Below are 27,732 nucleotides of genomic sequence, written 5' to 3' on the forward strand. Positions count from 1 at the left end.
CTTGCAACATCACAGAGATCATGAGGCAGGAAATGGCGAGCTGGGAACAGTTAAGGGAAGACAAGGCTTCAGAAGTCACTTGCCACTCGAGATGCCATTTGTCAAGGAAGAATCTTTGGTTCTGCTCAGAGTTGAAATTATATAGCAGAAAGAAATACCTGTGGTGAGATTAAACTGTATTCACCTTCTGTGCAGGAAGTGAACACCTGACCGCAATTTTTGTATTCCTGAATTCCCTGTGTTTTGTAAAGCACATATCCTAAGCTGCTTTTTGAAGCACAGTTTGAAAGAGAAGTTCAGCTATCCCCACAGAGATACTTTTCTATCCTATTTCAACCTTGCCTGTAGCATTCTGAGCCTGGAAGGGGCTCCAGGTGCTGCCACTCCCTACTCTGGGTGGCTCCTGCTTCCAGAGGCCAGGCCGTGCTCTGTGCAGCCCCAGAGCTGATGCTGCAGTTCCATTCCTGCCTCGCTCGGGTTTGGCACCTACAATGCAGAACACAACCAGGAATTCCAAGCAGTGCTGTCCCAAGCACTGCGATTCAATCCACTGGTGAGGCTGCTGGGAACACGAGGCTGTGTTGCAGGTGGGGATGGCCATGGGGCTGTGAGCATTTCGGCAGCTCCACGTGCACATTCCAGCAGCTCTCCCTGCCCATGCTCCTGTCCTGCCCCCAAACATAGCCTCCCCAGCTGCTGCAGCAGCCTGCCCTGAAGGGCCCGGTTACCTATTAGTGCTGAGCTCCACTGCTCCCCACGTCCACGCTGACTTCTACTTTGTCCAATCATTAACGTGAAGTTTGCGTATTCTTGCCTTCCCAAAACATGTCAAAGGTTACAGAGTTCTCCTCTTTGCTGAAGGATAACCTCTACACAGGTTGTGTTCTCTTAGCTGCAGTTCCCAGTGCCGTTTCAGAGGACTTGGCTTATTTATGTGGAACTAAGCTGCAGAATTGGAAGCCTATTATAGATCAAAACCCAGACTTCATCAACAGTGAACAAACCTCAATTCACCTCAGAAAAGATGAAGGAACACAGATGCATTTCCAGATTTAGGAGACTTTTGTATGTATATTTATCTGTATGATTCACATTTTGTTAATTCTTTGTTAAATACACACCACATTCACTTTCTCCAGCTGCTCTGAAAAGCCAAGTAATTTCTAACACCCCTTAAAGCACTCACAAAAGAAAACTTATTAAGTCCTGCCCTTGGATCAGTAAAATATCCTGGAGCTGGGGAGTTTAGAGAAGAGTTGTGACAGCAGAAGAGAAAGAACACAGGCCAAACACAGTGTCCCAAGCTGCCTTCTCCCCCACCAGCAGGGTGAAATGCTGCCCGTTCAAAGGGTGATCCAGGAGATGCAGCTCAGCCCACACCAGCTGAACCCACATGGAAGTGCTGTAAAACCAACCTGAACAAGCTTTGAAATACACATCTGTATGTTCTAAATGCACACTGAAAGAAAGCCACAGCAATCCAGTCTGGTGTAAGAAGGAAAGCTGCAGATGTCAACTTCCAGCAGGACAGACAATCCCATGACACATGTAGCGTACGCATTAAGAGAACAGCCTGAAATAACAATCGATGGGGGTATAAAATTAGAAGGCTGACTCGTTTAAATGAACAGACAAGTGTGAAAGGCACAACGGCTGGATCAATGCAAGCCGATATTTGAACAGTTGCCACTCAGACCAGGAAGATTAAACATTTAACGTGTTTTTCCAAAGCTATATAAAACTGCCTCCGAGTCAAGCACCCCAAGACGGGCAGATTTATTCTCCTATTTTCCGAGGCGCACGCAGCCGCAGCCAGCCCGCGTGGGATGCCAGGCTGTCACCTGGCAGCCAGAGCACACCCCGCTGTCACGCCGTGGCCCTCGCGAGCTGCACTTACCGCGGGACCCCCACGCCAAGAGCTCCGCCAGGCACCGCCGCTCGCCCGCCGCCTCCGCCCGCACACGCGGAAGTTCAGCCGACAGAGGCAATAAATGACCATCACCAAGGCAACGAGGGGAAAGGCCAGCGAGCTTGGGTTTCACCTGGAGAGAACTTCGCCTGAGCCACAGTGGGGGAGTGTTGCTTGGGTTCAGTTTGGCTTTTTTTTCCCCCTTCTCTCTGTGTAGAGACATTTTTGATTCCAACCCGTGATAGGCTCCAGCAAGGTAAATTTCCACTGACTGCAAGGAGAGAAACCAGATCCCACTGGAATGTTACCTGCATGCAGAGACTCTGTGAATCCGGTTTCACCCACTGAGCACCTCATCTCTAGTTTTATTATATCTGAAAGTTTGCAAAACATAACATATTAAAAAAGATAACAGATCTTTAACTCAATGTTTTGGTGGCAAAACAAATCCAAATGGAAAAGACAACAAACCTTTAATTCAATGTTTTAACTGTGGCACTTCTGGTTCCCTGTATAAAAACCCACACACACGCAGTCACCCGAACACACACTGCTCTTAATTCTCCACATTTGCAGGGGGAAAATCAACCAGGATCTGTAGTTCCAAAGTAAAATAAAGTATGCGTCATCTACTTAAGGGCCAGCGTTGGCCACAGCAAGCCTAAAAACCATGTTATGCTTCTCCTAAATCTCCCAGCAACTGAAACCAAGTTCAATGGCAGAAAAGTTGAGCTGATTCTTACTTTGATTTGTTGGCAGATTAAACCAATCCACATATGGCTGAGTGAAAAAACTGTGCTCTAGGAAGCTATTCCACATCAACCTCCTGCAGAGAGTATTCCCAAATTGGTTTACCTTGTTCTGACTAGGTCCTCCCTAACACCAAACAATGCTGGGCAGCCCAAGAGAGAACCCAAGTGGGGTGCTCTGTCTGGTGGGCTGTCACCATCATGCCCAGGGAAGGCAGCTGAGAGCACCCCAAGGAAACAGCTTGATCTCTGATGACATCACAGTGACTTTCTAAAGGCCATAGCAACACAATGTAGTAAGTCTCACTATAATTCTTGCAATATCTTACTAATCTTGAAATTGTCAGTGGCAATTTTGCCAACAGTGTTTGATAAAATCTCAGTTGTGCAATGCAAACAAAACCATGCACCAGGGCTATGACCCACATCCCCACTCTCCTCTGCAAGTTCAGCATAGGAAAACAAAGTTAAAAGGTCACTTGGTTACAACTCATCTGGCTCAAGCAGGGACATTAAAATCTCCTTTCAGACGCTTCACCACAAGCAGCCTGGGAACCCAGCTCAGAACTGTGTCCTTGCAAGTGCTGGTCACACTCCTCCTCCAAGAGTAAATCAAACTGTGCCTTTTCTTACCCACGGAGTTCTCAACCCTTGCTGCAGGATGCAATGTGTTTGTAAAAACCCCATTATTTTCTCCACAGGAGACTGCAAAATTAGAGCAACTAAACCTAAAAGCTTTTGGAGGAAAGAAGGCTGTGCAGTTTGGATCAGAAAGACCCTCCTGGCTACAATGGATTGGTCAGTTCACGGAGCATACATGGTCCTCCAGAGCACTCCTGGCTAAGCAAGGATTCTCACGCAGCGGAAATCAAAAGATGAAGCAAACACCAGTAGGCATAAAAAGAACTGCAGAGTTTGGAGAACTATGGTATTCATAAGCTCATACAACAGAAAAATATTAAATGTTTTATAATAGTGATTTAGGTCCTATTTCTAGGACTTCAGACCTCTAAAGAAGAAGAACTGTATTCGTGTTTTCCTTGGCTGGAATAACACAGTCAGCAGAAAAAACCACCAGGCAGAATTTCATCACGACATAAGTTTATCTTAGAGGGACACTATCATGATGCTGCTCTCCCACGGGGACAAACCAGCAGAAAAGAGCACACAAAACTGGAATGAGCAAGTTAAAACACAGACATCAGGAGCAGTGGATCAAAGGTACCTGCACATCAGTGACAGTGTGTGGGACCAGGACTCCAGGTGCCCAGTCCAATGCTGAAAGCACACTATTAATAGGCTCAAACCACAGTACCGCCCTCATGAAAATCTGCTTACAAGGTATTTTTACCGCATATTTTAAAAAACTAAGTGTTCCAAGTGAATTGTGATCTATTTTAATAGAAACCCACTGAACTCCACGCAGTTAGATACACTTGAGCCATTTTAGAAAGCGTGTTGAACCAGGCCACCTGTGAGCTTTGGAAATTCCTAAGATGCAAAAGAACTTTAATTTAATGGACTTGCTGTACCGCACAAGACTTTAGTCTCCTTATTTAACTTTTAGAGCTATTTATATCACTCATTAAAAGAATTCATGTAAGCAAAACATTGTTTTCTGCACAACCTTGTTGACTGAGCTCTCCAGTGTCTCATGCAGGAATCACAGAATCATTATGGTTGGGTGAGACCTCCAAGATCACCAAGTTCAACCTTCAACCCGATATCACAATGCCCACTAACACCCTAGTTAGTGGCAGGAGGGTATATTTGCTGAATTATCTGTATATGCCTTGCATTTACAGTCTAGGAAATTCTCTTCCCAAAGGAAACCTTTGTCTGCTTTTCTCTGGACAAGAGAAGTGTTTAATCTTTGGTGGGAGCAGAGAAATGGAAAAGCATTTCATACATGTTGCTATTAAAAACCTGAACAAAGCTTTGACTAGGACTAAGTAGTGCATTTGCAGCAACCTGTGACCTGACAGTGACTCTCCTATATGAACTTAGCTTTAAAAATGAAAAAAAACCATGAAACCACCCCAAAAAAACACGCTCAGTCTTGATATTGCATGAGACACCAGCACCAAGACCATCTGCATCCAAACTGAACATTAACTGTGAATTTCAACAGAGAATTCCTGAAGAAAAATCTGACAGAACTTCATTTCCTTCCCTTTGGATATACAGAAACCAAACTGATTAATTACAACCTCAAGGTTTTATTTAAACAAGTACCCCACTTTCTGACATGCACAAAGCACCATAAAACAAAGGAATGATGATTCTGTGTAAGATGATGACAGGACAGTGGTCCTAACACTGGCAAAAGAACAAGGCAGGCTGGTTTAATTTCAAGTCCTCATTATCCTCAGGTTAGGACCCACACGGATCCATTACTTTCCAGCAGTACTTCAAAACTTATTAGGCAAAAGAGAACCACTAAAAATCCATGTCCCCAGTGGATATCTGACAACCACGTCCAGTAAAGAGAAAGGGTCTGAATTCCCAATTAGCAGCCTGCAGCAAGGACTCACAGAAGGACCTGACAGGAGGACTTGCTTTCAAAGCAGCTGCTCTAGCACAACACAGAAGTTTTTACCTTTCACTGTATCCTCTGTGGATACAATATTGCTGCTAGCAACAATTTTCTTGCTTGTTTCAAAGCCCGTGGGATACTTCTCTCTCTCAAGAAGAGATTAGCAAAAGTTCTATAAACTATGAACACCTGCAACCTTGTAGAACTATGTTTATGGTACAGTAGAAAAATATTTTGACAATGGATGTTTAGGTTTTCTAGCCAATCCACCCGGGGGGGCTGATCCTTTGTCCAATTAGACTATGAAGAAAAAAGTCTATAAAAGAGTTTGCAAAATAATTAAATAAATCAATCTTGCTGCACAATTCCTGCCTGCTGGATCTCTCCTCTCCTCCCTACGGCTGCAGGATACAGTAATAAACCTCTGATACACTTGTATTTTAATTATTTTTTTAAAAAATCATTAAACATCTTGAACGGGTGTTTCTTGAGCTCATGAAATGCGCTAGGCCCCTAACATTCAAACTTCTTAAAAGTGAAAAATTACGCCTTACACTTAATACAATCCTCTTCATTTTTCCTATGTGAAATGGCACACAAATCCAGTGTAACACTATTTTAGACTACCAGTTCCCACAAAAATCCACTGATTTATCCAAAAGCCTCCATCAGTACACACCAGACGTAACTTCAAAGAGCCTCCCAGAAAGAATGAGGTCAGATGAAGTTCTGGAGGATTCTATCACCTCTATCTCAGAGTGTGCTGACAGACAGCAATTTAGACCAGGACACAAATGGGATGGCAGTATTTGCAAATTTAAATAATAATAACACAACAAATGACAATGAGAAGACTTGAAAGCAGATAAAAGTGGAATTCTCAGAAAAATTACTTCAAAACAATTGTGGTTGGGAAACAGGCAGGTGGGAGAACATGAAGCTCAGGTTTCTCCTGAATGCAGTGATGTGCTCGGCTCCAAACAGATCCATGCCAGTGAAAGCTGCTCTGCCAAGGGCCAGCTCTGGCTGGTGCTAGGAGTGCCCACCTGTACTTGGGCTCTGCCACCCTCCTGCCTGGCAAAAGCATCACCCACAACAGCACCAAAGCAATTCCTACTAACTCCAGCGTTACTGGTATAAACTGAATTTGCAGATACTCCCATCATCACATCACCGCTCAAAACCACACGGGAGGCTCACCAGGCTGGTGAGTCTGGGGCAATTTATTGATTGTGAACTGCACAGGGAACACCATGGAGCTGGAGTAAGGTCTGGTTAACCCTTCACATGTACCACTGTGCTTATGTTCAGGGAAAAAAATAAGGAAGCTTAGCTGATTCTTCTGCACTTGGCTGTTACTCATTGGAATGACTGTCTTGGGCTGTGCCACAACAGCAGCAACTCCTGGTACATCTCTGGACTATTTAAAATAAAGCCAGAGAGCAAGTGCCACACATACTCTGCACTACCTGACCACGAGCCACCAGGGCCCAGGACAACCAGAACCAGTGTGATTTCAGTGACTTTGCTTCCCATCTCCACACTGGCAGGCACAAGTTCCCCACTTGCTGTCTGATGGCGGTGACTGGGCTGGAAGTTACGATGCCTGGTGTGCATGGCCCAAGCAGCACCAGGCAGCAGGGCTCAAATTGTGTCACAATTTTGTTAGACACTTGGAGATGGACTTTGGTTTGGTTTGCAGAGCTTTGTGCTTGGTTTGCTCCTGATTGTGGGGTTTGTTTTTTCATTAGATTCACTGTGTCTGAAGATCAGGATCATATATTTCAGTAAGTCATAGGAAGAGGTTTATCTATAGTTTTTCACATTGGAAGGGCAGTATGAGAAGAGACTCTGTAAAGAATGCTCTTCCCTCTTGGAGGAAATAAATCCGCTTTTTGATGATCACTTGTTCCTTTTCTGGAAAAGGAGGAAGATGCTCAGTAGACTAAAACTTGAACTCACCTACATTCCTGTAATGGCCACACAGCCCTGATACAGACAAAGCACACCCCCACTCCCCCCACACCATCCCCAAATTCAGCAGTGATGTTACTCTGGTTAATAATATTCCCAGCTCAAGGCCAGGCTGGGCGGGGCTTGAAGCAACCTGGTCTAGTGGAAGGAAGGTGTAGCAGAGCAAGCAAAGATCCTGTATCAAACAGGGAAGGTTTAGCTGCATTCACTCCAGTAGCCCAACTAGTTGCCAACAGATCATGCAAACATGTTTACGTAACCACAATCTATATTCTTGTTAGATATTTAATGATTCCAGACCATAAACAGTCAGTGGCTGCACTGTTTAATGACAAAACACACATTCAATAAAACTTTAATCCAACAATAAACTGTGATTGGAGGCTCATTTCTAACCCAGATAACTCCAGGGATTGATTCCACGGCACACACCCACAGCCCAGAACTGCACCACTGGCTCTTTCACCTGGAGAAAGACAGGACAGGGAGCTGCTCCAACAGGCTTTGCTGGAAAAACCTTGACAGCAGGAAAACTACACCAACTGACAAGAAAATGCCAGTGTGATGCTTAAAACCTGAAATACCTCTGAACTTCTTCAGTCTCAGAGAGAAGCAAGGCTCAGGTACCGTGGGTGATGGACACCAGCCAGCTGGGACATGCCAGACTGGGAGAAGTGCTTGCCAGAGGGAAGAGCTGGTTACATTGCAATTACTTTGGGATACCAGAACCCACATGTCACCTCTCTTAACAGCCCACAGTGTCTGATGTGAGACACTGCTCTTGTTACTGCTCTACAGACTGGGAAAAATAGATTTACTTGTGTGAGACTGCCTCAATGGGCAAAGGGTGCTGGGGGCAGAAGCAGAAGAGGCTGAGGGAGGTGGGTTTGCTCAGACTGGAGAAGGCAGTAACTCTTAATTCCTATGGATCACAGCCTGACATCTGCAGGGAATTCAGCCTGTACTTTTCACTTTTTAGCTGCTGTAATAGCTTACCTGCAGTAGCTTAAGCTCAGAGCAGAAGTCAGGAATGTCAGTTTTCACAGAGACACTTCATTTTCTGACACAGTTTGTTTTGTTGCATGAATCATCCTATTATCCAACCATAAATTAAATTAGAACTTCCAGCTCTTGGCTGCAGTTAATAATTAATGTTACTGTATGAGTTTCCAACCTCCCCTGGTAAAGAAATTCTTCCAAACACATTAACATTTCAGTGAGTGGTGTTGTCAGTCACTCCAGCAGTTCACTCCTTTAGCCTCTCTTCTTCATCTTGATCAAGTTCCTTTTTTTAAAAGAATAACAAGTCACAGCCTCTAGCAGTACCTCTTCTCCATTAAGGCTTTGCTCCCCAAGCATTTCTTATTTGGGGGAAGAATCACTCCATTACAGCCTCTGCCCAGAACAGGGGAGAAAACCCAGCCACTCAAACCAGTGCAGAGGCCAAGTTAATGGGGAAGGCATCTACTCTCACCAGAAACATCTCGTGTCAGGCTTTTGGATCCTGGTTGTAGTCCTGCTGTTTCCAACCTACTTACACTCCATGTTCTACCTCCTTCTCCCCCTTCCTTTCCTGCTTGCTTTACAAACACAGCAGCCCTTGACAAAGATTTGACTCTCTTTGTTCATTATGGGTATTTGTCATCTAAATGGATAGCCTAGAGCTGGCAGGCTCTTTCTCCTGAGAACTATGGTGTCTCACAAAGAAAGAGAAAACTGTTCAGCTACTAATCCAGGCTTAAGACTGACTAGATTTGGGCAATTCAGCAGGAACAAACACAGCCCCTCCTGGCAGGAAGGACAAATCCCACAGTGGATGTCTTCTTCACTCCTTCTCCAGTACATACACTGACATACAGGGATATGTTATGAACAGTCAAAGATGAGAACAGAATTTAAGGTGGTGTGAAAAATAACCGGAGTAAAAAAAATATATTAACAAGAATATGCCCAATGCAGGAGACTGAGTAATTCTGCTGCAGAAGTTCTCTCCTAAGCATACATGCATTGAAGGTGCTTTTCAGGAGGAAGAAAAGTAGGTACTATTTTAATTTAAAGGCATTTTTTTCTTTTAATGGAATATGCTTATCTTTTACACCCTGTAAAAGAACAGACTCGAAAGAAAAACAAATACTGTGATAGTGATACTGAGCACTTTTTTGACTTGTATCAGTAATTTCTGCACATATATTGATGGTGGATGGCTTGGAAGGGTTTTAGGGGAGGTTGGGGTGTTGTTTGCATCAGTTGTTGGATTTGGGGTGACTGTTTGTTTTGGTTTTTAGTTGTATTAATTGCTTATGGGGAATTCCTTCAAAATTTGTGAAATTCTATCAATAAATGGATTGTTGCTGGACCAAGCTCAGAGGTTAGCTCAGTCACTTGTTCCCAAAATGGTACTTGACACTGACTAGACTAAGAAACACTCATGAAAATATTCGCCACTCATTATCTAAAACAAAGGCTGCACTTTGTGTCCTGCCAGGCATTCTGGATGCAAACTGGGGCTCAACGCCCCAAACAAAAGGCACATTCAGAATCCATGTTTTGCAGAAGTGCTGCAATAGGGTCAGTCATTCAGCATCCCAAAGCAGGATCTTGTCCTGGGGAAGCACAGATGCATGTTCCTCAAAGAGGCAGAAAAGGAAGGGAGCAGAGGGCACAGCAATGCTGAATTCCTCAGGCAAGTTACAGGCAATGGATCAGCTTCCACAGCAACCAGCTGCGTAAAGAAATTATTGCTTCTACCTGCTTATCCTTGACCCTGTACCACATTGCTACCAGCAGAGATGATGAGGTACACACAGGGCTGGTTGCTCCTGACACCACAAGGACTTTTAGAGAGCTCAGTCAATAACCTTGGGAACAAAGAACGCGATTTTTCTTCCAAGACCACAAATGCATATTACAGTGACTGAAGTACAGTAGCGAAAAGCTCTTGGGATCACTCAAAGTAACAAAAGCCTGAAGAACAAACTTGGTTTCCTCCAGGCAGGTTTAAGTGAAGTCACATCCCCTTCCAGAAGTAACAAGATGATCTACACAAAGTCCAATTTTGCTTCTAAATGATGACCATGCTGTACAAAGCAAAGGGAGAGAACCAGCTTGGAGCCACAGAGCCCAAACTGCAATGGTACAGAACTGCCTCCTTTAACAGGCTCCCAATGGAGATGGGTCGGGGCTCCACAACAACATACAACATTAGACATTCCGTGCCATGGTATTTGTCCTGTATGCAAGCTCATACTGCAGCTGCTTATACTGAATACAGCAAAACCTGCTCCAAAGATCAGGTAACAGCTCCAGAAAACACAAATGCTGGTAAGGAACTTGTGACACTAAGAAAAGTGCTGAAGTGGTCATCAAGAAGCAAAGTTGACAGACACAGCAATGCCCTGAGGGCAACTAAATCAAACCAAACCACCACACTGGGGTCACCAGTTTGGTTTGTGAAGACTTAAGTCTGTGTTAAAGCACAAGACCCAAAATATGAATGAGGGTGGCTGTGTTGAGATTTATTCAGCAAGCAGAAAGTTCAATGCAAAAAAGGGAAAAAACCCCAAACCTCCTGGAATTGGTATGGCATACGGGTAACGTCACACAATTGCTATAGCATGCAGGTAACTTCCCATTCCCTGCTGAATGTCACCCAGACAAAGAGCAGCATTCTCCCAGTTCAGAGAGTGTGTTGAGGGAGAGAACCAGCCCCACACACACAGACAGCACCACTGAGGCAATGTCTGTTTTCCAAGTGTGCTAAGCTCCCCTCTCATCCCAAGCTCTGCAAGGAACATGAGTGAGCACCACGTATGCTCTTGCAGGGCCTTGGTAGTGCCTCCTAACCCAAGGAATCAGCCTGGCATGCTGGACTAGCTAATATCTGCTGAATCCCAGCTTGCATTCCAACACAGGCTGCAGACACAACAGGAGCAGCTCCAGCCCTGGGCAAGGAAAAGGCAGCAACTTGCGAGGCACAAATTGCAGCCCGCTTTGTCAAGAAGCAGCCTGAAAGTAACTGGCCTTGAGAAACAGCCTGCCAAGGAACAACTGTGTGGAACAGGTATCCTGCAGGGGGATTTATTCTCTCTTCCCAAGCATTTTCATAATGAGGAAAAAAAACCAACCCAGCACAAAACTCCAATACCCAGACAAACAAAGGAACTCAGAGTGATGCTAGAAGAAAAGTACCAGTTCCTCCCATGTAACCAATAATCGCCGAGAGCTACCACTAAACCAGAGCAAGCTGGAATAATGAAAGATTCTCACAATTAGTCTTTCCCAAGTCACTGCTTGAATGCAAAAGGGTAATTTGTATTTAATAATTAGAGTGCTGGCCAGCCCAGCAGACACCTTCACTGGCACATAAAGCCTACTATGTAATTTGGTACTATCTTCTGATAAGAATATCCAATCTTTCTGCATACACAGCAGCAAAGTGCTCTCTCTTCCAACACTCCTAGCCCTTAAAGAGTGATCTGGACATCTTCTTTCCTCATCCAGCCTTCCCTGAAAACTACAAGTGAGGTCACAAAACTGTAAAAAACAGTAAATCAATGTACTCCCTGTCCTACGCCATCATGTACCTCCTGCCTCTAAAGCACCCTTCAAGCACTGAAAGCATTTATGGAATATTAGGGAGGAGAGGGGGAAGGGGAGCTTCTCCATGAAAGAGCTTTTCAGAGGTGATCACACAGTGCAGGTTGTCCTCTGTCTCAATTACCTACAATCCTGTCTTTCCATCTACTGGAAGACTCTAGATTTCTCAGAAAGAAAAATCTCCTTAGTGTCATTGAAACAGCAAGGATGTTCCAGTCTGAGGGGCATCACTCCAAGGACGGACAAGGCATTAATGGCAAGTTTGACAGTAGAGAAGGGCTTAAACCTCTCCTGAAAACTGCAGGGAGTCCCACCTCTACCTTAGAAGACAGAAAGAGCACAGACTGCAACCAGAGAAATCCAAAGGTCAAGAATTTCTCCCATTGCTGGGCACAAGCCCCTCACAGCAAAGACCACCATGCTGGCCCTTCAGCCTCTGCTCACTCTTGAGTTTAACACTGAGCCCCAGGGACACAAGTGAGAAGACAATGGGCAGCAGAACCAAGACCACCAACCAAATCCACAGGAAGGAAAAACCAAGTGTCTTAGATGAATAAGCTGTTGCTAGGCAAACACATGAGCCAGGTGAATGCCAGAGCAAGATGAATTCAGGAAGCCCCCTTAGATAAGACCTGTGAACAGATTTTTCCATACAGTGGTCCCGGATTTTCAGACATACCACACTCACAGGGAACACACACACAACACGTGTTCATCCTGACCAGCTCTCTTCCCCACACAACCTGTCCAGACCAAAGGCCACCTGTGGGAGGCAGGGAGCTCCTGCCAGCTCTGGCCTCCAGGACAGGGACAGTGCCTTGGGGCGAGCCCATCCCCATGGCAGCCCCAGCCCCGGGGGCCAACACCCCAGAGATAAGCCAGCAGGAGATGCCTTGGGGAGCTGAGCCAGCCCCAGGACACAGCTAGAGCCTGTTTGACCTCCTGAGGGTAGCTACTCCAGGTCACACATCCGGCAACACTTGCGTGACAACCCTGGCATCTACCAGCCCTGGCGTGCGATTCCAGGCTGGGGGGATCAGCTACAGCACTGTCTCACCTTCCCGATAAACATCGGGATGCCGAGTGCTAAACCACCGAAACCAGCCAGTTTCCACAGCAACAGTCAGCAATGACTGAGAGCTTCTGTAGCACATTCCAGCCTTATCAAATGCTATCTATCGGCACGTGTGCTCCAGCCTGCAGTGACACTGGCTAGGGACCCCTGTGTGCTCCAGCCTGCAGTGACACCGGGCTGGGGACCCCAACTTCACTTCCCAAATGCCACAGTCCTGGTGTCCAACACACAGAGGTGACGTAAAGTGGTGAGTGCTTAGTGATTTCCCTCACCAGGTACAGGCTGCAGCAGTCATTTTGGCACTCACCTCCAACCTTCCTCTCACACAGGCTCTACTTCCTGTCCAAGTTTTGGGAATTTGAAACAACAACTTCACTCTCTGTAGGGCAGACACTTGAGAGCTGCAGCTGGAAGCCGTGTGGCATGCGCTGGCCTGGGGTACAGGTACCTGCACTGAATTACAGCTGATCATTTCTCAGTGGAGTAAAATGAAGAAATACAAATGCAGGTACAAGTAGTTCAGAACTGAACTGACCAGACTCAAAATAAAATCAGGCTCCATGACAGCAGCACACGGGATTAAAGGTAAATTCTCATGATGTCAGCAGGCTGAAGAAACCACTCAGGGTTTTGATAAATCGATTCAAGTAGTGTTAAGAGGCATTTCTTTAATAACAATGTCAATTAAAACAGTGACTAAAGCTTTGACCGAAATGTTTAAAAATATGCACTAGTTCCAAGCCAAATTTTGGACAACATTCTAAGGAAAAAAGTGACACAGGTAGGCACATGATATGAGAAGGTCACCATAAGACTTGAAAACACATTAGCTACAAACCCCAGCATCTCAACTCTGCAGACTTTGAGGCCAGTCACTAACAGTTGTAAAGGGCCCATGGTTTCAACAGCCTCCAAAGGGGCTCTATCAGCATCCTGCATTAGGCGCATGCAGGAACACGGTGGCAAATGACCTGGCAGGTAATCCACACCCAGCCTGTAACCACTTAGCACAGTCTGGTTTACAATGTTTGACTTTCAAACTACAATAGAAACTAGTTAAGACAAAACCAAAACTTGACTGTGTGACTTGATTTGGCACAACCTCTGGTACAGCTGCAGGATGTCCCTGCAAAACACTACTCTGACCTTGCTCCCAGCCTGGCCAGACCTGCCCAGCACAGCACCTGCATGACAGGGGGGTCTGCTGGCCTCTGCTGCACCCACCTCTCCTGTTCTGGAGTTCCAGAGTGGCACAGCCATTACCCTTGGGATGCAGCTGGGGCCTAAATAGGGACAAGTGAAATCTCAGCCTCAACACAGGGGATGAAAATGCAACATGTTCTTTATCGTGCTAATTAGATCACAGAATGAGAAGGTAGCTCCTGGATAAGAGAGCACCAGAAGCATCAGGATAATCCACTTGGTACAAAAAAGAAAATTTGGAAAAAAATATCCATAGTGCTACCTTAAAAGAAGAACAATCCATTCAGGTTCCCTGCCCATTATCTCTCCTAAAGGCCCACATCCAGCTCTGGTTTCCAGACCTTCAGCCAGCCTCACTGAAGGGAGGCTGCAGGGGAAGCCTGTCCCTGTTCCTGCCCAGCTCTCAGGTCGCTGCACCTCCAGTGAGCACTCAGCGGCACTGCTGGAGTCCTGACTTCATGGCCACAACCAGAGAGCAGCTTATGAGGAAGGAAAAAACACCTCTGGTACTCTCAGGGTACCAATAGCCTGGGAATAGCTGGTTTTTAATGAGAATGCTCTCACTTGTCTCCTACAAGCCTCTTAGCGAGCGTGACTGGTAGGAGAGGATCAGCCCCAGAACTGTGGGCGAGAAGCAGCACTGCAGCCAGCTGAGGTGAGGATGGCGCAGAAGCCAGCCCTCCTGCTGAGGTGCAGAGGCCAGGAGGCACTGCCGACGGGAGAAGGCAGGAAGCAAGGTTCATCCCACTCACTGCGCTCCCCAACACGCCCCTGCTCCAACAGCAAGGACGGTGAGTCACCAGCACGGACACTGTCAGGACCCAGGTGTGTCACAGTCCTGTTGGGACAAGCCTACCCTGCCAGGAAAAACCACACAGCAAGGCTCCCTCCCACAGGGAACAGAAAGGAGAAGTGCCTCCTCGGGCCATGGCAGCAGGAGTGGTGTTATTCACACACAGTCCAGGCCAGGCATGCACAGGAATTTACCTGACCCTGAGGAGTGAATGTTTTTCTGTGGACACTGGAAATAAGGAGTAAAATAGTACGTGACCAAACTTGACCAGATGGAACTGAAACAAACCAAATAGCCAGCAAGGAAAAATACAGAGGTATTTCTGGCATCCACCCAAACATGTGCCTCCACCACTTATCCGAAACAAGCACAGGCTGTGCAAGGAACATGCCCCTCACTGTGGCACACAGCATCTAAGCTGCCCAACTCACCACTCCTTGGATCAGGCAGTTCTCCACTCAAGCATCCCCCCACCCACTGGGGTGGGTGTAAACTTTAGCTCTAAGACTGCTTTTTAAAATAAAAGGGGGGCGGGGGGAAGGCACATATGAAGTGAGGTAGAGAGGTGATCCAGCAACCCTGAACTCTAAACAGGGATGCCATTCCCACAGCTATAAAATGGAGTTGCATGTACATCAGTGCCATATGCTCTCACTCAGTTCACTAAAGCAAGACCTGTCCAGGAGAAAGAATTTTCAAGTTCTTTCAGCTCAACAGTTACACACAATGGCCAAGCCAATATTTTATGATACATCGAACATCACTGTACCAAGAGCAGAGGTGAAAGAAGCAAGTCCATTGCTCCTTGCTCTTCACTGAGCAGCAAAGCTGTTGCTTTTTTAATGAGGCTGAATCAGCACAAGCACAAAGCCCAGACTCACAGTTTTGTCCACACACCACTTCTCCCTCTCACCACTCCCTTCACCACAAACAGCAGGAATGGTAAACTCAAGAAATCTTTAAAGAAAGGTTAAAAGCTCCACCTGTTTGTTAGGGAATTCATCCATTTAACATTCCTCTATGACTACAGATGAGCTGCTTTTAGACAAACTTACCACAGACTTCATCATTGTCAGGATTCTAGCCAAAGCTCTGGATTCACGAGACCCACACAGCCAACTCCACAGCTCACAGCAACCAAAGAGCAGGTGCCCTGCCCTCCCTCTACACACACCCTCCACCATCACCCCCAGCAGCTCCTGCCACATACCTCTGACTTTGATCACCTTTCCAGAAGTTACTGCAATTCAACGACCCCACAAAGACATGGGAGGCTGTCTGCAGATTTGTACAGGGCCACGGATGGTCCCAGAGTGTACACGAGAAAGCAGCATCTCCCTTTCAGCAGGGCAAATCCACCGGATTTGTGTGGGCTGCTCCAGAAGCCATCAGCCCCAACTCCCTCTGCTCAAGTGGAGGGTGGAATTGCAAGTGAACTGTCCTAGAATTGACCACTGAGACCAGCACCAGCTGAAGGTCCTCAGCACTCACCAAACACCAGCACCAGCTAAAGATCATCAGCATACCACACACCCACCTGTGCCACAAGGGTCCAGTGCTAAGGAAGCAGTCACAACAAGCAGCCCTGTAGTATACCCAACCCATAAATCCACATTTGGTTCATTTTAATAAACTGGGCTGACATACCTCTGATGGGAGCAACCAGTAAAGCCTCATTTCCAGGCACCTGGGCTGTCTACATCACTGATGGTCTCAGCTTGGCCTCCTCTTTCCCACCCCAAAACCCAACACTTCTGTGGGGACTTCATTTTTGTCCATATGGCACAGAGCTTGTGTGCTGGAACCAGCTGGTCACACCTCCCTCCACCAACTCCTCCCCACCAGCAGGAACTGACATGTCCACTTGACCATCATGTAGGACTGAAAACTTTAGAAGTAATGTTGCCTTTAGTAGCACCTCTGAGCGATGCTGTGATTTACCAGACACACAATGTCAGCCAGGATCCAAGATGACAAGGCCATATATAAACTAGTAGGCACATATCCCTGCCAAAGCTTTGAGGCTTCTGGACAGCTGGGCAGTGACAGCAGCTTCCCAGCAATCCCCCATCAAAGTACCAAAGCCCTGCTTTGGGGGTGCCAGCACCCAGGGAACCCATGTGCTCACCCAGCACGTCCCACCGCAGCGCCTGGTCCAGAGCAGACTCTTTCCCATTTCAGTTCTAGAGATGTATGTTACAAAAGTACACAATAAAATATGAAAAACCAGGACAAAAGAGACATCCTTTAACTCCCACGGGTAGTTACACCAGCCAACAGCACAACTGGGCCAGTAAATGGCTTCCAGCAAGAACTACAAGCAAACACTAAAGAGAAGATACAAGCCAACACCTGCCAACATCACCATGGTATCACACCCAGACTTCGGGCTCAAGGACCTTTGAGAGGTGAATCCGTAACTCCAAATTCCAGCCGAAGGGAATGAGGCAATCTATTTGTAACAGCAAGTCAGCCTTTGTTTCCTTTCAGATGTTTTGGTTCGGGTTTGTTTTTTGGACATAGAGTTGGGATCTGATGGCTGCAGATTATGTTTACTTCCCACACTGGACAGAACACCTGATCACTACCTGGTCTATGGAGGGGTGGGCCAAAACTTATAAAATCTACCAAGAAATTTTTTTCAAGGAAAAAATAGTCATCTATCAAGACTGTTTAATCAAACAGGCAAAAACATTTGAGTGAAATGTCTCAGCTTTCATTTAGCAGCAGCAATAAGTGAAGATTGCATAGACACACCAAGAGCTGGGAAGAAAAGCAGCCTGGTTGGTGTTCTGCAGAAAAAAAAATCAAACCCTGAGAAGGTGAAGTAGTGTCTCTATTGTAATTTCTCAGTGATTAAAAAGTCCAATATTTCTGTTGATTTATGTAAAAAGTTGAAGACAGCTTATGTCAGTTGCTCCCCGGCGTGAAGGAGACCTGACACGCCGTCTCTCACTGGAGTTGCTGGATAAACAGAGAGGGAGGATGGCAAGCAGAGCATGAGGCCAACAAAATTCCATTGGGCTCTCCTCCCTCCAACATGCCCCCAAACTGCTCTTCCTTGCTGTTAGCTCACCTTCCAGATCACTTCACTCTTGGAAGACAAAAGCTTCTTCATTCTCCAGAGAACTTACACACAACCATGACCTGCATGACCACCTTCACACAGACACTGGCCACAGCCCCCAGAGCAGCGTGCTCCAAACCTCATGCCCAGTGCCACCAGGAAGAGGCCAAAAGCAGATTTTCCCCACCACACCAATGTCCAAACAGACCATCCATGAGGGAGTCCTCCCAGCACACCTTCTCCTGCACATTGCTCATCACTCTCATCTCTCCAAAATCCCTCCATGAATTCGGTGTGATCATAAAGATGCTTAAAGAGAGTCAGACTTTGAACTGCTTTCAATTAAAACCAACACAGATTACAGGAACATACTTTCACCCTCAAGCCAGCATTATTCAACACTAGGGTCTGCCAAAGCAGAGAGGATGGCACAGTTGCGCTCCCCATTCCAAATCGTTCTGCTCCTCTCCAGCAGATAAACTACATGGAAACAGGAAAACCTGACTTGAGCTGGCAGGACACCAATAGAGCCACACTGATCCATGCAGTGAGGCACAACAATTGAGTGCTATGGCTTCATGGCAAAGCCCAACTCATTCATGAAGTGATTCCTCAGAATAGACAGTGTTCTCACAACCAGAGATACTTATTTGATTACAGGTAATCACAATTTGATTAAGGTTCCCAAATCCTAGAAATCAGGATTCTGACAAACACCTACAGCCTGCCAGTGCACAGGAATTATTGTCAAATGGAGGGAGGAAAAAAATGAACAATTAAAAATATACACACCAAGTCCGTTGCCCAGTCAAGACATCACCCGGCAGACATAATGCATCTCAAGGCATTCCACAATCCATCTCAGAAATCAAGTTTCTGGATTTGTTTTGTTGGGGCTTTGAGTTGTTTTTATAGGTTGGTTTATTTTTAACTATTTCAACTCCAATTAGCTTCCAGGCCTGTGCAATTTAGCCACATCTCTTATTTTAAAATTAATTACTAGTTCTCTGCAGAAAACAATCCCTTTCCTGAGGATTTGGTTTTCTTCCTTCTTTCTGGCAAAGGAGAGGAAAAGACTGTGGGAGCAGGGGAAGGGAACACTCCAGCACTAGTAACTGGGCAGTTTAAGAACTGCGTGCTGCAAAAAGTTGGCATGATAGTGTGTTAAATACTTCTGAAAGCCACAGTTCCAGTCCCAGGTAAACCCTGGCAGGTGTTAGTACTGACCTGGCAGCAGCTCCAGTCCTGAGCTGAGCATGCCAGCAGTAAAACCACATTCCTTCCGCCCAGGGCTCGAGGTAGGAGTCACCCAACCTGTGCCACATTCCTACCCAGCTTACCCAAAATAACAGCGTGCACAAGATTGCACTGCACTTCTTTCCGAAAGGGGACAGAGCTGCCCAGCAGCACTTCTTCTACTGCTACAGTAAAACCTTCCCATTCAACACAATGAAATATTTAAGAGAAAGTAGCAGTGAAAGCAAAAGATGGAGAAATTTATGGAAGTTAATGAGATTTCTCATTACCAACACCAAAATTTAATTGTAATTAAATCAAGCTACTTCTGCACATCGTTATCACATCTGTTGACTGAAGCTGTTGGATAATCCAGCCCTCACTGCTATTACAAGGCCTGGAGGTTTCCAGCTTGCCCAGAAAGTCCCAGTTTATATTGCACAGAGTTTAATTAAGCAAAGGTCTTGGTCTCATCCAATCTTCTGGGACTGAGAGGTTGTCAATTCGGCACAATCCAGCAGAAATCAGTGAGCTGCCAACAGGCTGCACCCACAGCACCACCTCCGATGTGGCCTCCGGATCCTACAGCATCTGTGCAGGCAGCCCACCTCGCACCAGGAGCAGTGTTTGGTTCAGAAAGGATACGTCTCACATCTCACAGAACCTTTCACTGGCTGGAGACACAGCTCCAGCCTAGAAGCTGCAGGGCTGAATTCTTCCCACTACAGCCGAAGATGTAACACCGATTCCCTTCTGACAGGTAAGCTCGTTCTGCATTCGTACCATGCCTAGCGATATTTCCAAAACAAAACACAAAAAACCCCATCAGAGATCTGTTAACCGTAACTGCCAGCGCAAGCTGTGCCCCGGGGGTGAGGTGCCCGCTCACCAGCGGGTGTGGGGCTCACAGCCCATGTTCGCTTCCCAGGAAAATGGCCTCTGTGCAGGAGCAGAGGAGAACCTCGAGTTCCCATTTCCCATTACACAGTGCCCTCCAACGGCCAGCCCTTCACACGGAACCCAAGGAATGCTTACCCCCCCTTCCAAAGGCAGCAGTGGAACCACCGGTTGCACTGCCTGCGTACCACCCTCAGAGGACAGAACAACAGCCAGGGGAGACAGAGCCTCTCTGAATGGAGGTACAGCTAAAACTAAACACTCCTTCTCTCCCTCACACCCTCATGTTAATACAAGCCACCTTAAATGTCTTTACAGTCATTTTATAATAAAACTAGAATTTACTTAGTGTCAGTACTAGTGACCAAAACATGCCAATAACTCATTAAAATCAGGTTTAAAATGCAGGCTTTTATAAAAATCTATTGACCTCCTGAGAACCACAGCCTATTTTGTTATTCTGCCATACAAGTAGACATGCAAGCCCTGTCATTTATGAAATGCTTCCTTACCTGGACTTTTCAATCATCATTTAAGGTTTATGTGTTATCCCTGAAGCCAGTGCACTTAGTGTCTATAAAAACAATTCAGGGTCAATAAAAAAGTCACTATTCTGAATTGCTTATGGCTAAGACACTGTCAGCGCTGTGACCAAGGGAGGCCCCTCTCACACTCAGAAAGCAGAGTGAGGCTTTATGTAACCAGAACATTCAGAGCAGAAACAACAGAGCTCTCATTTAAAGGGTCTGTGTTCAGTGGTGGTGACAAAAGGTGCATCTTCTCAAGGAACTCAAGGGTTTTTTCACTCCGGGTTCAGGTATGCAGTGGGCTGGGCTGGAGCTCTTGGGGCCAGGGGTGCACCCCTGGGCAGACTGGCCCCCCACACTGCCCCTTCCCACCTCACAGCTGAGGAGCCACAGCTGCCCACAAGCTGCTTCTCTGGCACATCACTGCCCTGGTCCTTCATCCAGCATTCTTGCAGTGCCACAGAACTCGATGCTCCAGTGCTGCTCCGGGAGCTGAGCTGGGAACCAGAACGATGAAGGGACACAGCCCTGGAGGCCATCACCAGCACCAGTGCTGGCAGGGGCTCCATGGGGATGGCCTGGGCTCAGGAAACATGTCTGGCCGTGCCAGCACAGTGCAGAAGCCAGGTGAGCAGCAAGGTACAGCCTCACCACCGAGGCAACACAACAGGAAACGGCACCTGAAATCTAACTGCAACCATCTACAACACTGACACTGCCCCAACAACTCAGCATCATCATCACTTCCAAAGTTTACTGTTTGCTTCAAATGCAAAGTAGAGAAATCCAACACTGAACTCCCACATGTCACTGCTGTCACCAAGTCCAGGGAGGGAGGGAAAATCGCAGCCCTTTTCCTCCCCAATAAATCTTGTTGACCATGAGCAATAACATCTTCCTCTTGGAGCCCTGCAGCCCCATCTCATGGATCTGTTAACATGACACTTGACTACAGGGAAGGAGACACCCTCAAGGGAGATCATTCCAGAGCAACAAATCCATCAGGAACATGTAAACACAAGGCACAAAAGCCAACCTCCCATATGCCTCAGTCTGAAACAGTTTGCACACAGACAGTTTATCCATCGTGGCACAAGCTGCACTTCCCCACAGCACCACTGTGGCAAATCTTGGCTTATTCCTTACCCTGATGTTAGATCCAGTACAGGTGAGCCTGTGCTTCAGGAACTCATCCTGTCCACAGGAACCATTTCCATCACACTCAGAACTGGGTTTGTTTCCTTTTCGTCAAAGTGTGTCTCAGTAAAGCGAAGCACCACAGAGCCTCCTGAGGTCCTGAAATCCTTCAGGATTCATTCCTCAGGCACAAGGCTTTGCCCAGCACAGCACACAAGAACTAAGATGAAAGGTTAGGCTGCAGTGACTACATCCAGAATTATTTATCTTGAGGCATATGGGATTGTATCTCACACATCAAGATATTTTCAGGAACATAAGATCCTTTTGACAATTTCTATGGCATGACAAAATGTCATCTCAGTAGGAAGCTTCTAATTCCAATTGATTCAATCACAAGTCACAGAAGTTGAATAGAACTTGAAAAGAGAAGAACTGCAGAGAGCAGTTTCACATATGAACCTTTTTTCCCCTAATATTTTAAAATATAAAAAGACAATCTTTCTCCAAGGATCTTTTTTCTGAAGTTCCATTTTTTATTCAAGCAAACAAGATCCAAGGAGCTGCAAGTTTTGCTTCCATCCAAGGACACTGAGAAAGCAAAATGTTTGTGGATTTGTGTGGGCAACATTTGACTCTCAAGAAACCCAAACTGAAACAAAGGAGAGGTACACTTAATTCACAAATATTTTCAGCTACAAAGGGCTGTAAGTTTTTATATATACTGATATTTAGGGATTGCCTGAAAGCACCTAAGCTTCCAAGGAGCCTGTGTAAATATTATTTCACAGAATTGCAAAGAGGCTGAGGTTGGGATGGGCCTCTGGAGGTCACTTGGCCCACCCCCTGCTTAAGCCAGAGCTGGCTGCCCAGGCCTGTGTCCTGATGGTCCCAAACAGCCCCAAGGATGGAGCTCCAACACCCTCTGGGCAGCCTGGCCCAGTGCTGAGGTCATCCCGACAGTTAAAAATTGTCAGGATATGAATCTGATTTACAACTAATTTTACCTAATTAATATAAAACACTTTACAGTTCAGGTTTACAAAGAGGCTGATCTGTGAACACAACGTGGTCTGTCATGACAAACTAAAATGGTTGGCTACTACCCTGTGACTCAGTGATCCCCAGATCCCCAAACTGCCTAGCATTCCAACACCTATCAGAGTCCCTGGGCAAAACGGAACACCGTCCCGATGGAAGGCAGCCCTGTGAACCACAGCTCTCCAAGGGATGAGCGCAGGCCCATACTCTGCAGACACGCCAGCACACACGCAGCCCGAGCCTGCTCCACACCTACCACACACATCAGCTGTGCAAGCAGGAGGGAAGTCTGTGCCTCTGGTCTGTCGGAGAGATTGCTGGTTCTCTGGAGAGCCACTCAGCAAGTCCAGCTTGCATGCAAATCACTGCATTTTCCAATCAGCAAATGTGCCAGGAATGGAAGCACTGCACAAGGCCAACTCAAAGCCCTCCAAAACCCACATACAACAGATCTGCAAACTGCATTTCAAACCCCGGCAGGAACAAAGGAAATGAATAGGCTGAATACGTCCACATACACAATTCAGCCTCTCACAGCTCTCTCACAGCTAACAGAGCTCTGCCTTCCAAAAAATGATGAGCCAAGTCCAAGCCAATGCTAGCGGGAAGTCATTACCCACACAAGCCAGCATGCAGAGAACTGTCAGCACACCTTCCTCAGTCCTCTTTACTAGAGCTTCCTTACAGCCACCTTCCTGAGAGAGATCATCCTCCCCTCCTCTGTGCTCTCCTCTGTCCATTACTAGAGACTCAAGAGCAGGTCAGGCTCTCAGGGTCATGAAACTACAGCCCAGCAGGCTGTATCACCTGCACCCTTCTCCATGCCACCCTGTTCCCTCTTTCTCCCAATCTATTTCCATTTGTGGACTCCCACTGTAGTTTTAGATGGTCGCTGCTCTTCCTGAGAAGTGTCCAGCATTAGCAGATGCACGGCAAAGCAGGAAACAAAGCACAGTCTCCTGTCCCTCAGGCAGTGCGGCTGTGGTCATCACTGCAGCTGTGACATGGGTCACTGCTGAGAGACCAGAGCCTTTCTTTTCCCAGCAGTTCCTTTTCCAACAGCTTGGTTTTACCTCGGGAGATGAGTGACAAACACATCTCCTTGCCCACTGCTCCACAGGCCAGGTCCCCAGCACCAGCTGGGGCTGGGCATCATGTCAGGAACAGCCCTTGCTCTCCCGAGATCCCTCCACCTCCGAGCCAAGGTGAGAGCAGCCAGCAGATTTCTCCCTGTATCCGTTTCTCTTTAGCATTCTGTGCAAGTACCAGCATATGTCGAGGCAGGGACAAAAGACACAGTGAGCGCACACACAACAGAGAAGGCAGCAGCCAAGCTCCAGCATGATGTTCTCAGCCACCTCCCTGGGACCGGGCAGGATGGCTCCAGGTTTCCCTTTTCCTCACAGATCGCACTTGCTAATATAAGCACAAAAGCACCCCCAATCAAATGGTTTAGGGTGCCCATTTTGGGACAGCAAATCCCACTGCCTTTAACTGTTCCCTAAGCCTGTGCAGACCCCCCCATCAGCCCAAAAGCAGGCAGGATCACCACAGGCCCGCTGGCAGCCCTGGAGCAAGCAGGACCCTGCAGATGGCTCGGCAGTGGGCCCGGCTACCTGCAGGGTCAGGCAATGCACCGGAGCTGGCCCAAAGCTGCTTGGAGACTGGTGCCAGCCACCGCTGTGCTCACATGAAGGATTATGGAAACAGCTCAGCGAGGAGAAGGTTCTCCTCTGCTGTTGTGCTCACTATGTACAGCACCCAACGCTCCTGGAATGCCCTCTCCTCTCCCCTACCTTCACACACAGGCAGAGCATTTGCAATCAGCTTTATAATTTAACAACAACAGAATGACACCCCCCCCTCCAAAACACCCACTCCTGCCCAGGAACCTCCTTCCCAATGAGAATCAAACGTTACAGTCAGTCATCCAGACTCGGTGCCCCTAAAATACACCAGGTAAGAAACATTGTCTGTGAGGTTCACAAGGCAGAAGATGTTTTTAACGTTAGTTTCTTCTACACCACAAACAGACTGACACATCATCCTTTGTGTTCAGCCCCACAAAACCGGAAGCAATGCTGTTGTAATTACTATTCACTCCTGTAAAAATAAAAGCAGTATGTGTGCTCCTAATCGCTGATACCCTGAAACCACAGCCCAGTAATGCAGCCTTGCCCATTGCTGATGCTCTATGACACTGTCTCCTAAGAAAAGGAGCACCCGATCAAGGCAATGAAACAAAAAAAGGCATCAAATAGGATTTTTAACATTTACCTAAAGTAAACTGGACTGTTCTCATGCCTGTGTCATTTGTTTGGTTCTGCAGAAGACATCGGCTGATAAAGCCGGCACACGGTGATTACTTATCGCGGGTCCTACCTCGCTTATCAGCTCCATCTGCATTGGGGCCAGGTTGTGTCTGACACAGTACCCGGCGCACCGGCCCGGCGGCTGCTACGCCCCGGCCCCGCGGCCGCTCCCGGGGGACACTGGCAGCGCTGAGGGGAGGAGGCGGAGAGGGGCGGCCGCCCCCGCCCTCGGCACCGCCGGCCGCAGCTCTTTGTTCGCTACCGGTCCGGCCGAGGCACCCGCGGGCTCTGGGCGGCCGCACCTGCCGAGGGTGCGGGCAGCGCACCCCGGGCCAGGCCGTCCCCGGGCAAGTGGCCGCTGCGGGAGGGGCGCAGAGCCCTGCGGGGCGGGCAACGCCTGCCCTCCCAGACCGACCCTCGACCTTCGCCCAGCTCTCGAACCTCCGCCGCGGCTCCCACCGACGGCGCTCCGGCAAACCCCGCACCCAGCCCGTCCGCGCCGACCCACCTCGTCCTCAGAGAGCCCGTACACCGGCTCCGCCGCCGCGGTCGCCATGGAGCCGCTCCCGGGCCCGCCGAGCCGCCCGCCGCCGCCTCCTGCTGCCGCCGCCGCTGCTACTGGCCCGCGGGCGGCGGAAGCCGTCGGGAGCCGAGCCCGGCGGAAAAGGGCCGGGGGCGGGGCCGCCCGCGCTGCCGCCGCCGCCGCGGGCCGGGGCTGAGCGCGGCCGCAGGGACGGAGAGCGCCGGCGGGGCGGGGAAAGCGCCGGGCCGGCCCAGCGGCGGCGGGCGGGGCGGGCGGGGAGAGGCACAAAGCGCGGGAGGGGCCGCACTGCGCGGCCGCACCGCCCTGAGGGACGGGCGCGAGAAAGGGGCGCGAAAAAGGGGGGAAAAAAGGGGGGGAAAAAGGGGCGCGCGGGATGCGCGCGGGATGCGCGCGCTCGGGGTGGGCGCGTGGGCGCGCGAGGCGCTTCGCGCGCAGCTGGCGCGCGGGGGCAGCAGGCGCGTGTGGCAGGCGCCCCCCAGTGGGCGGGAGCGGCGCCGCCGGGCCTGGACTGCGGGGCCGCGCCCCGGGCGGGCAGAGCTCCTTGTCCCGGGATGTGCCCCGGGATCTGCCCCGGGATGTGTCCCCGTGCGGGCAGCGGGCCCTGTTCCGGTGTCCCAGTGCAGGCCCGGGATGAGCAGGAGCAAAGTCCCCGCTGCCCGCTCTCCGGAGCAGTGGGAGATGGTCGCTCACCGTGGCATTTTTTCCCTCGCCATCGCGGATTTTAGGGAAACAAAACACAGTGGGCACTTGGAGCGAGGGCACTTCTGGGCAAAATCAAGTCCCGCTTTAGCTCTAAATGAGCTTTTGATTTGTTTTCCGCCCCTGAGCTGGCTCTGCCCCCGGCCGTGCCCCTCCCTGTGCTAATCACCCATTTATGATCTCTCGGTATCTCCTGGCAGTGCGGTGGTGCTTAAGTGGAGGCTAATGAGGGAGTTCGATGGCAGCGGTGCCCAGACACGTTTATGCTCTATTACATTTACTTGTAAGTGCACAGTGCCCCACCAAAGGCACGTGGGGCCACTGGCACGGGACAGATCTGTCACCACAGCCCAACACAAGGCTGTTCTGCGCACTCCGGACAAGTGCCACTGGCTCTGTCTTCAGCAGCCCACCTCCGTGTGCTCAGGTGCTTTATACCTGTTTCTGTTTCACGGAGCTGAGCAGAACGGGAAAAAGGAGATCCCTTTTTCTGGAGAGATTCCACAGCACTCTGTAGGCCAGAAAGCATTTTTTCCAGCCTTTCCAAAGCCCTTTCTGGGGCAGGAAGGATGTGACCTCTGCCCAGACAGCAGTGCCCTGGAGCTGAGCATGAACTGTTAAAGTCCAGCCTGGGGAGACCTCAGCCTTTGTACTCCCACGGATCCCTCCTGGCCATAAACTACACGTGGTGCAGGCAGTGCTGGGCACGGCCCGGCCGGGGCTTCCCCAGCACCAGGGCCAAACTGCTCCTGTTTGCCTGGCCAAGGCGAGCCCTGGGGTGGCCGGGTGCACAGGAGCACCTGGCACCAGGCTCATTGCACAGGTCTTATGCCAAGAGAGATTCCGTTTTATTCTTTGTTCCAAGCTCAGCAGATCATTCCCAACTCTGTATGTAGCTTTCCCCTCTGCTTTTCACTGACCTACTTCGTAGCCTTAACAGAAGCATCTCCTCCACCTCCCATCCCCTGGATACCACGGAAACACAGGATTTCAGTAGTCCTTTCATTCAGTTCCATAAACACATCTCAGTTCTTTGCCTCCCTTATCTTTCTGTGCTGACACCAAGAGTTGGAAACCATCAGGAACCTGGCATGTTTCTATTCAAGAATGTTTCTATTTCTGAAGAGCAGTATGAAAAAGAAACAGTTGGGTGTAATTCAACAGCTGTAAGTGGACTGTAATCCCAGCACTGTAAAGGTGGTGATACATGGAAATCTCAGAATCCAGATCTTTTCTGCAGCACATGTTCGTGTCCCTCTGGAATCACATCCATGGCTTTTTCCTTCCATTTCACAGCACCTGGGCTGCTGGTGGTGTACAGTCAGCCAGCATTCCCACCAACAGGTGCTCCCCAGGGAAAAATACACCTGTACAGGAGCAGAATGAAAGGATCTCTGAGGCCAGAGCATGACAATTAGTGCCACTAAAAACTCAATT

The 27,732-nt window shown here is 48.4% G+C and overlaps 1 protein-coding gene across 4 annotated transcripts in view; it reads right to left on the minus strand.

Annotated features, from left to right (window-relative positions):
- The window catches only part of NEDD4L (NEDD4 like E3 ubiquitin protein ligase), a 103,711-nt gene extending 77,991 nt beyond the window's left edge, over positions 1-25,720 (minus strand). Inside the window, exon 1 of one of the 4 annotated variants that reach the window (XM_069001523.1) lies at positions 25,561-25,720. In XM_069001523.1, the coding sequence (XP_068857624.1) occupies positions 25,561-25,608 (48 nt within the window). In that variant the 5' untranslated portion in view covers positions 25,609-25,720. Of the gene's footprint in view, positions 1-1,897; positions 2,034-25,560 lie in introns of those variants that run through there. The other 3 variants (XM_069001522.1, XM_069001524.1, XM_069001525.1) reach the window with 3 other exon arrangements.
- Positions 25,721-27,732: the final 2,012 nt, after the last annotated feature.

The sequence above is a fragment of the Aphelocoma coerulescens genome (assembly GCF_041296385.1).
Source record: "Aphelocoma coerulescens isolate FSJ_1873_10779 chromosome Z unlocalized genomic scaffold, UR_Acoe_1.0 ChrZ, whole genome shotgun sequence".
NCBI classification, from domain to species: domain Eukaryota; kingdom Metazoa; phylum Chordata; class Aves; order Passeriformes; family Corvidae; genus Aphelocoma; species Aphelocoma coerulescens.